The sequence below is a fragment of the Leopardus geoffroyi genome, chromosome B2 (assembly GCF_018350155.1).
Source record: "Leopardus geoffroyi isolate Oge1 chromosome B2, O.geoffroyi_Oge1_pat1.0, whole genome shotgun sequence".
NCBI classification, from domain to species: domain Eukaryota; kingdom Metazoa; phylum Chordata; class Mammalia; order Carnivora; family Felidae; genus Leopardus; species Leopardus geoffroyi.
Window position 1 is genome coordinate 3,789,077 of NC_059332.1, and position 10,853 is coordinate 3,799,929.

The 10,853-nt window shown below is 45.1% G+C and overlaps 1 protein-coding gene across 1 annotated transcript; it reads right to left on the minus strand.

Annotated features, from left to right (window-relative positions):
- Nucleotides 1-5,407: 5,407 nt before the first annotated feature.
- Nucleotides 5,408-5,849, minus strand: LOC123609492 (histone H2B type 1-C/E/F/G/I). The gene has a single exon (XM_045500573.1). The coding sequence runs from the start codon at nucleotides 5,832-5,834 to the stop codon at nucleotides 5,454-5,456; it is 381 nt and encodes a 126-aa protein (XP_045356529.1). The 5' UTR covers nucleotides 5,835-5,849; the 3' UTR covers nucleotides 5,408-5,453.
- Between the last annotated feature and the right edge of the window lie 5,004 nt (nucleotides 5,850-10,853).

The window sequence follows — 10,853 nt, forward strand, 5'->3', positions numbered from 1 at the left end:
TCCTTGGTATGTGTGCCACTGTGTTCCATTCTGGACAAAACACGAAATGGAATAATAATAATAATAATAATAATAAGGGCTTATTATGTGTTAGAAACGCGTGGACTGCGCAAACATCTTAGCCATTGTAATGTGGGATTTGAAAGTACTAGCTTCCTTTGGTAGAGTTGATCTTCACAATAAGTGGACCACAGACTCGTTTGAGAATCTGTTAGGGGGCTCAAGTCCCCTCCGAGGCTCATTCAGGGAAACCCCAGGGCTCCCTGGATTCTCGTCAACGACCTGGAGTCTAGGACTTCAGGATCTGGGATCTAGAGATGCAGACGTGAAGAGAGGAAAGGGCAGACATAATACAGAGAGCGCATATTGAACGATAACATCCCAATTTATTCACTACGGGCCGTAGGCGTATCTATTCTCGAGAAGTGAGTTTGGAAATGCAAGCTAGCCCCATCTGAGAAATTATGATTTTCAGAGGCCTGAAGTCCAAACGGACTGAATCCCACACGATTTGGGAGTAAATAAAAACAATGAGGATGGATTTGCAGCCCGGGTCAGGAAGAAGTCCGTGAATCCTCTTAGGTAAGGCCCTTTGAACTTCCATCGCCAGTCTTGAAAAATATATTAACGAGGCGTAAGAATGCAGTCGTCTACGTCCTTGAGCAATTCATATATTAAGTTTACAAGTTCCCATTATCCCTTAAGAAATAAAAAAAGAAACTGGACACCTGACTCTGTGTTTGTGTCGTCTTTGGTGAGCTCACTTACCCTCTCTGTGTCTGTTTCCTCCTTTATGATAGGGAGATAGCAGCGGTGTCTACCTTATAGGTTTGGGGTGAATAAAATTAAGCCTCTGGTGAGTATTTTGTCCAGTGCCTCGTGCCTGGTATCTGCTCCGTTTTGTCTTTTATTATGATTGCTATTACTAGTATTGTTATTTCTCATGAAATGAGAGATGCCCAGAGAAAAAGAAGGTGAATTTAAACTGTGACACATACTCTTCAGGTTTTCAATTTGCACTTGGTATCTTTATGTTCTGTGGCAAATCTCGAACCACGTCTGTCATCTATAATGCAGGGGAAGCTTCATATTTTTTTTTTTCAGGCTTGAGTGCGAAAACCCCGGATAAATAATATGGTCACAGTGTGTGTGTGGGTTCCACAAATACGAGTTTACGTACATTCTTAAGAAGTTGCAAGTGTATTAACGAATGTTTTGTGGATACAACCATAAAAACTCAATTCCAGATAATTTTAAAAACAACCCCCCACCCCAATATACACACTAATATTAAGCAAAAAAACCAAGAGACTCTTGAAAGGGAATTTCCCTGATCAATGAAGAAATGGCTGGGTCCTCAGGCCTTTCACTTCTGTCGCTGTCCGCAGCTTCTAGGAAAGTAGATTTGACAGATCTAGCTGGGCAGGTGCCGGCTCCAATCAGACATCATGGCCCTAGAGAAAGGGTGACAACGCAGTGGAGACTCTTATGTCCCAAGGGTGAGGCCACATTCCTGAGTCCCAATGCTGTCAATGTCTGGGTTGCCTGTTATTCCCTGTAACTCGAATTCCCAGTGGGTTCCATTTACCGTATGCAAAGGTCTCCCATGTTGTCATTTCAGTAGACATCACAGCAGGCTGGTCACACACGTCCTCCTTCCTGAAACACTATTTTCCTGACTTCTGTGACTCTAATCTCCTGGTTTTTGTCCTCACCGTTTAGAATCTTTGGCCATCTTCTTTTCTTTCCTTTCTTCTTTACCCACGGGAAAATTCCAATTCCGTTGCATGCCAACAACAATAACATTTCTATTTCCAAACTCTTGTCACAATTTCTATGTTCGGTCCCCACTTTGCTCTGGTTCCCAGATTCACATGTACAACTACTCACTTGCTACCTTCTATGGAATGCTTTAGGGGATTTAAACATTGCCATGTCCCGGTCTCTGAAACCTCATCCTCTCCTAGAATTCTTGGTAATTATGCAAGAATTTCAGCAACACTGAAAGCGGTGGATAAGCATACAGGCTGGGGGCACACATTCTGCTTCCAACCCCAGCCCCACACCTTGCTCGTCCCCAGTCGATTAGAAGGAGAGAATTGTTATGTCTAGATAATGCGGATGTTGAGATGTTAAAAAACTAAGTTTAGCACAGGTTTTTTGTTTTTTGTTTTTTTCTAATTTTTATTTATTTAGAGAGAGGGAGGAGTGCAGAGAGAGGGAGGGATGGAGAGAATCCCAAGCAGGCTCCATGCTGTCAGCTCAGAGCCCAATGCAGGACTCAAACTCATGAACCCCTGGATCATGAATTGAGCTGAAATCGAAAGTCCGACCATTAACTGACAGCCACCCAGGCGCCTCTGGTAGAGTTTCTTAAACACATGGAAAGTACTCAGTAAATGTCAGCAACGTTTCCTCACCCATGAAACTCAGTTCATAAATGAACTCTTTTGAGTTTCTCCTCCCATGTCTACGTCTTGCTTTCTTTCTTCAATTCTGTCTTTGCTTCTTTCTACCTTCAATCCCATAAATCCCATTTCCCACACAGCAGCCTGCGTGCTTTAAAATTCTAATAGATTCTCACGACACAATAAAAGTCTGGGTGCCCTCCTGGCGTTTAAGGTCCAACATGTTCAGGCCCCCCTTTAACCCTCAGTGTCTCCCCCGAACACCTCATATTTGCTTACTACTCTCCCAGCACACAGAACTTGTATTTTTGAGCAGCGACTTCTCCCGGCCTCAGAGCTTTGTTGTAGCAACAGTCTCTTGGCCTGCGAGTCGAGTCGTCTCCCCTGGTTCCTTGGTTCCCTCACCTGGTCAGTATCACGGCACTTGGTTTATTTCCCATAGTTTCATAGCAGTGAGAACTCCTATTTGGAATGATCGAGTTGAGGAATCAGTGTGTTGATTCTCTCTCCTCTCCCGCTAGGATCTCAGCCCCACAGAGCAGTCTCTCGTCTGTCATGCCTACTGCTGTCACTTAACGCCTCACACAGAGGAAATCGATCACCATTTGACAAAAGACGGAAAGAAATCCCTTCAACTGCTTTCTGATTTTTCTGTCCTCCTCTAGCATAACCTCATCTTTACCACCGGAAACCTCCACACAGGAAGGGGCTTTGGTCAGCTTGTTCTCCATGTATCAGATGTGCTCAGAGCAGAGCAGCTAGAAGCAGTATTTATATCTGTGGGAACTTGCTCGAAAGCCAAGTTCCCAGATATCCCTCAGAGCTAAGGAGACGACAGAAGCTCTGGGAGTGGGGCCAGCAATCTGTCCTCTAACAAGCCTCCAGGTGACTTTGAAGCACACTCAAGGTTAGCAGCGCTGCTCTGTATCTTGGGTGCATAATTCAGTGCTTGGCACTTGAATGCCAATGAGACAAATGGATGTTCCTTGTTTCTGCCTAGAAGGCGTCTGTATGAGGCAGTCAGTGCCACTTCCCCTCCTAATCCAGCCTCGGGTTTGTTCAGGTCCCCCCCTCCCTCCTTGCCTGTGCTGTAGAGAAGGGATCCTTTATTGCTGGTCTCAGGGAGCAGGCCCTGATTCAACCACACTAGTCCTGAGGGTCCCATCCAGTCAGTAATGAGGAATTTGGGGCTGAGAATAGGGCCAGTTCTTTGCAGCTGTGAGAGCCTTTAACAGGGCAGTTCAGAAGCTTCCTCAACATTTTGAGCTAGCCGAAGGGAGAGTTGTTGATTACAAAACTGTGTGTGTTGGGGAGAAAAGTGGAATCAGGGACATTTCAGGAAGAGAACAGTTGCAAAGGCCTGGAGGCTGGAGAGGTCAGGGGGCATTCCAAAAAGTGTGAAAAAGCAAGAAACAAAACAAAACAAAAAGCAAAGCAACAAAAAAAATGGGAGGAAAAGCATCCACCGAGGTTTGCTTTGAGCGTTCGGTGAGTGGCTGTCTACGGACCTTGATATCTGATAATCGTGCAGCCAGCACGGGGATCATTGAAAGGCACCGAGAGGGATGATACGTGGTCACGTATGCTTTCTCACAAAACCACTCCCCTGGAATGAAAAGGAGGCTCGCTATGGACAGAGGAGTTTTAGTATTACCTCAAACTGAAATCAAGGTGATCACAAAAAGTTGAGATGCAGTTGTAACTTGGCAATGAAAACAATTACTTGTTTTGTTTTCTTTTTTTTCTTTCTTTCTTTCTTTTTTTTTTTTTTCCTTTTCTTTTTTGGTGTGTTTATTTTGCCTCTGCGAGAGAATAGAGATCAGATAGACTGGCTGGGAAGGCTGGCTAGAAATTTCTGGAGGATAGAGGTAGCGATTCTTGAGTACAGTTTTATTTCCATTCATAAGTAAGGTGCCGCCAGCCCAACCTTTCTCAGCTAACTTCCCAGAAAGAAGCCTCAGGTCACAATGTCTGCTGAGTGAGGGGAGACAGATTCTGCTTTTAATTTTCTGGGTTTAGGCTCTTTGGCATCACGTGATCACAACCCCTAGCCCTCCGGGTCCTGGTGTCCAGCATCAGGTCAGTAAAACGCATATCCTGAGTCCACGTTTCCTGCTCTCCACCCTCTGACCTCCCCTGGGTCCCCGTGTTCTCCCGGATCGCCCATTTGCTCAGCTGAGCTGGGGACCAGAGCTGGAGACAGGACAGGTGGACGGTTTAGGGGTAAACTCGCAAGTGACAGAGAAGGAGGGCCTGGGGGCTGCTGTGCCAACTTCATATTCTGGGGCTGCACTAGTAAGGAGACTCTGGCGCTTGAATACCCAGAATTGTTTTTGGCGGTCACCTGGGTGTCACGGATGGGAGTGGGAGAGGAATGTATTGTCACGTTACAGTGTAAACATCAAATGTAATGACGAGAGCCTTTAAGGGCAACTTAAGAAAGAGGTAAAGCAAGATTAAAAAATGGTAACAATCGTCGCGTCCTCACTGGAGAGCGGCAGCCGGTGAAGGCACACATTTTAAAGGCCCGTGGTACACGCCTAAGCAGGACCCTGGGAGCCTTGAGCAAACGGGTGGGGGAAGGGCAGTGCGAGGGCGCTCGACCCACACAAAGAACCCGGGCTGTGGTCCCCGCGGCACCGGGAGAGGAAGTCCCGCCTCTAGATGGCGGGCTTTTCAAATGTCACTGTGGCTGCTTACACCGGTAGGGTGATACTTGCTGTAAAGTAGACACCAGGGTCTGCTTTGAGACGCGGCGCCAGTAGCCACCGCGCCTGTGCGTCTTTTAAGGAAGGCGATCTGGAGCTGCAACGGCCCAGGGAGAGAGCGCTAGCTGTTCTGCCCGCGAGGTTTTCGCCGGTGAGGACGTCTTTACAGGCCACGACGAAATCTCCCACCCAAAGCCGACAACATGTCACGGTGTTCCGTGTGTTCCCAGTAACCTGAATGCCCAGAAAGACCCCAGCGCGTGTCAGCGCACAGCTCTGGTGGTGAAAATCTGTGGCTCTGAAAAGAGCCTTTGGGTTGGATCGTGCCTCCCAGCACTCACTTGGAGCTGGTGTACTTGGTGACGGCCTTGGTGCCCTCGGACACGGCGTGCTTGGCCAGCTCCCCGGGCAGCAGCAGGCGCACGGCCGTCTGGATCTCCCGGGACGTGATGGTCGAGCGCTTGTTGTAATGCGCCAGGCGCGACGCCTCGCCCGCGATGCGCTCGAAGATGTCGTTGACGAACGAGTTCATGATGCCCATGGCCTTGGACGAGATGCCGGTGTCGGGGTGCACCTGCTTCAGCACCTTGTACACGTACACCGAGTAGCTCTCCTTGCGGCTGCGCTTGCGCTTCTTGCCGTCCTTCTTCTGCGCCTTGGTCACCGCCTTCTTCGAGCCCTTCTTCGGGGCGGGAGCGGACTTCGCGGGCTCAGGCATCTCAACTCGGCTTTCTTCCGAGTGAAGAGAAAATGGAGTCCGCGCCAGGATCCCGCCTATTTGTAGTCAGTGGTATGCAAATGAGGAATGCGTTTCGCGGCCTGTGATTCGCTGACTCGTGGTGTGACCTGCCTGCACATGATTGGCTCCAGCTCTACGGTCCCATTGGACGTATTCCTGAGAGTCGTTTCCCCCATTCAGGCAGGCTTCTTAACCTATTTGGTAACAAGTTCAGACTACTTTATGAACATCCAGATTACTTTGGTGATTAATTTTAGAAAGTAGAAGCTCTCCCTTGTGTTTTGAATTGCCAAAGAGACAGTAGTCAGGTCGAGGTCACATCTCCGATTTGCAACCCCCCTGTACGGTTCCTGGAAAAGGCGTACCTTTGCATTTAAATCCGGGTTCTAGACCAGTGAGAGAGAGGTGGAGACGCTGCCAGCCCAATGGGGAACTCTGGGCACACTGTCTATCACAGAAATTCCTAATTGGGTCAAATGACCAGGCCCTTGACAGCTGCCTTGCTCAGTGACTGAGCACCTGCCCTAAGACCAGCGTGACCTAAGATGGATCGCTGAACTGGACCCTGATGAAGCTCATCACTGGAGGCTATTAGATACCCACACTCCACACATGGGCAGCGAGTCCCTGAAGAGACTCTCAGCTGTCTGCCATAGGATTATTTAGGACAGTTAAACAATAGAGGGACTGTTTCCAAAGTTGTGAGCAGGGTTAAAGGATATCAACAAAGAATGGTGAAGGACGCTGGGCTGTTATTCCTAGTTCAGAAGAGGCAGGAGAAGAGCAGGGTTTGAAGAGAGCAGTGAGCATAGGAGACGGCTGTCGGACAGGAGCTGTGGCTGTCGGTAGACAAAGGCAGTTTCTGCCCAGTTTTGTAGGAAGGGAGCCAAGAGGAATAAGAATATACTCTCATTCCCTGCTCCGCCCCCCCCCCCCCCCCCCCCCTTCAGATGTCTTGCTTATCCCTCCCAGAAACCAGAGGGTAAAGGAACATAGTTGCTGTCGTGCACAAATCAGCCATCTAGGTCACAAAGTATCCTAAGCCTTTTAAGATGAATATCTAAAGTAGCAGAGATTCAGATTTTGTACCGGTAAAAAACAAGTTTACCTCATTTTTCTAATCGGTTAGGTATCTGGCTATTTCGTTTTCAGCTCCTGAAGTTAGTTCATGAACACTGATTATCCTCAGAGCTGCAAAATTTTAAACATGCTTTGTTGCTGTCATTACCATTGCGCAGATGGATTCAAGGTTACCTTTTTTACACAACACTTCCTCTGAGAGATTCTCGAATTTTCTTTCTTTTCTTTTAAAGCACAAATCTACAAGGGGAGAGAGAGAGAATCCCAAGTAGGCTCCAAACTCATCTTGGGGCCTGACCACAGGACTGGACTAGGGGCTCAATTCCAGGATCTTGAAATCATAACCTGAGCCCAAATCAAGAGCGAGACGCTCAACTGACTGAGCCACCCAGGTGCCCCTTGAATTTTCATCATAGACAAATATATCACCACTTTCTTTTGCTGGCCTGCATCCTGGAGGAATGGTCTCATTTCCCATTGACCCTTGGTCCGCAATTTATTTAATCACCTCCACCCCACCCCTGACCGAGGGCTGAGCACTCACATTATAGCCACTGGACCACCAGCAGGATGTCATAAAGGAGCTGGTTACAAATAGGATTGTAAGCCCCACCCCAGAGCTACACATCAGACTGAATCTAGACAAGATCCCCAGGTAACCTGGGTGAACGCCATAGTTTGGGAAGCACAATCTAGGGTGCTGTCTGTATGGTTGCAGGTATGTGTCTTCGCGCATGTGGCGGGGTGAGTGGCCCAAGAAAACAAAGAGCATAAAGGGGCAGATTTTATTTGAATGTCTTTTCTTCTCCATGTTAAACAAGTTGCCCTTTTCAATTCTTTGTCTATGATCACTTAGTTATTAGTGTATATTCGCGTTGCCATTGGTTTTATTTGTTCGTCTCTATTAGCTTTGCCACTGTGACCTCTTTATTAATTTACTAGTTGAGAATTTTGCATATCTTCATTATGGGTAAATTTGAAAGCTACAGATTGAGAGCCAACAATAGAGTTAAGTCTATGCGCAATCACTTGAGGCATGATGATTTCTCTAACTTTACTCAAATGTCTTCCTCCCCATGAGATTTCACTCTGAAAAGGGCCTCTCTTTTTGCAAATAATTTGTGACCACTTTTTGACACATTGCCTGGAAACACAAGACCTTGTAGGATTGGGAAAGATAGGGTAAAATAGGCAGAGAGGGACCTGAGGTCCCTGATTTGGGGGGAGGAAACACATATTTTGGGATGGTATGCAAACAGCAAACAGCCTAGGCCAACAGTCGCCACCTACTCCCCTTCAGGTTTCCCTCAGGAATTTGACAAAAGGCCTGACTAAAAATAAGCAGTAGACCATAAAACATTTGATCCACAAGGGATGGTTTGGCCATAGACCACCCAGTATCATACAATGGAGTCAAGCCAATCAGCAGTGGACAACCCGGCAGGTAGAGTTGTGGTTAAGTGTCCGATTTCAGCTCAGGTCATGATCTCACGGTTCTTGAGTTTGAGTCCCATGCTGGGCTCTGTGCCGACAGCTCGGAGCCTGGAGCCTATTTGGATTCTGTGTCTCCCTCTCTCCCTGCGCCTCCCCATCTCTCTCTCAAAAAGAAATAAACATTAAAAAAAAGAAGCAAAATTGACAAGTATGCTTTCAAATCAGTGAATTCCTCTGGTGGGCTTATTCCCCATCAAAATTCTCTCCGGATCTAAGAATAGAGATTTTTTTTTTTTTAATTTACATAAAATGTAACTCCAAAATAATGGCAGATACTAACTTACGTGTAATATTTTTTAGTTGTTTTGCTATATGATTGTGGTCTCATGGAAGTTTTTTTTTTTTTTTTAAGCTTTCATTTGCCTTCCCCAGAAAAGCATTATGTTAGAGTTCTGGAACATGTTCAATATTTTATCTTTTTATGATATTTACCATGTTTTTTACAAACCAAAAAAAAATATGTGTAATACAAAATGTGGATTAGAAAGTGCTCCTCTTGGGGCGCCTGGGTGGCGCAGTCGGTTAAGCGTCCGACTTCAGCCAGGTCACGATCTCGCGGTCCGTGAGTTCGAGCCCCGCGTCAGGCTCTGGGCTGATGGCTCGGAGCCTGGAGCCTGTTTCCGATTCTGTGTCTCCCTCTCTCTCTGCACCTCCCCCGTTCATGCTCTGTCTCTCTCTGTCCCAAAAATAAATAAACGTTGAAAAAAAAAAAAAGAAAAAAAAAAAAGAAAGTGCTCCTCTTATTTGAGTCTGAAAAGAAACCATTACTGGATTTATATAATAATAAAGAAAAAATAAGAATGATGGTAAACGTTTCCAAGAGGCAGCAACTATGGTAATATTAATATTAAACACATTTCAAAGCTCAAAGTATTTGTGGGGGTAGAGAGGTATGCACTATAAGGACTTTTAGATCCAATGTGGAAAACAAGATATTCTGGAAAGCTGTCCTGAAGCAAAATAGCTAAGGACTAGATAAACTACAAAAACACTCTAGCACATTATGGCCAAATCACAAGAAACCAAGGAAAACTCCCTAAATCTCCCAGAACAATAAACACCTCGGGGCTGAAGCCAGCCTGCTAAACCCACCAGATTTGGTTCCTAGGGGCAAATACCATCATCAGAATTCTATGCTTTGTCAATCAATGTTAGCCTGTTGGGGAAAAGAGGATTCTCAGCATTTAAACTGAACTAGAGACTTGTAGCAAAAAGCCAGGGCTCTTTGAGAAAACAAAGGCTTGTAGGGGAAAAAAATCTAGCAAAGATCCCTAACAAGAAACCTGTTGGTCTCTGCAGGGCTCTGTGGAGGAGGGTAGAGGAAATTTGCTACAAGTATTTCACCATAGACCTACTTAGAGTAGAGAGTTTTGGTGAAAGCTTCCTGACATTAATGTGTGGCGTGAGCTTGTGTGTCCCCTCGTGCCTCATGCAGACAAACTCACACCCCTTTAGGAGGGAAGCATCTAGGATCCAAGTTCTCTAGATACGCATAAATTGCTTACTTATTTCCTAGTATTTGTTGAGAACGTATTATGTGCCAGGCGCTCCTAGGAATTTGGGATGTTCAAATATAAACTCATCATACATGTGACCTAACCTAGGAGGAGAACAGACACTTTGAAGAGTCAGGCTTTTAGCCTTCGATCCCCACCTCTTCCTCACACAAAGAATCTCAGATAGTAAAGTTATCAGATACAGACTATAAAATATTTACTGAACGTTTAAAGAAATACAAATGAAATAATACACTCTAGGAGCAAGGGACAATCAAAACCAGACCTATGAAAAAATTAATGAAATTGAACTTTTAAAAATGAAAAGGATCTATAGTTCATAATGATAAAATAAAAATCCACTGATAAGATGTAACATTTAGGGCCTTGATAATCCTGACCGCATAGCCACTAACTGTGTATGGCAGTAACTTCCAGAAATTTTAGGAGAATTTCAGGTTTACAAGTGTAGGGCAAGGTTCAATACTGTACTCTTAGAAATTCATATAACAACGAAGGAAAATGCTTATGGTTATAGAAGATTGAACAACACAATGAACAAACTTCATTTATCTGTGATTCCTTCACTTAACACGTAGAGTATTTCTGAATTTGTCAAAGGACCCATTTAATAATTTCAAATTGTCAACACTGGCTTCAGAATACATATAAATACATACATATAAAGAAAACAGTTTCGTATATATTGCACTATTTTATCATAATCTAACTATGGAGCAATAGAAATAATTTTTTTTTTTTTTTTTTTTAGGAATAGTAAGACTGAAACAATCTTCTCATATTCTTAGAAACTAAAAGCACACTTCTAAACACGTGGATTAGAATGGATATCATTAAAGAAAGTATGTAATAGAAATTAGTATGAATACACTTAACCAAGGAGGTGAAGAATTTGTACTCTGAAAAC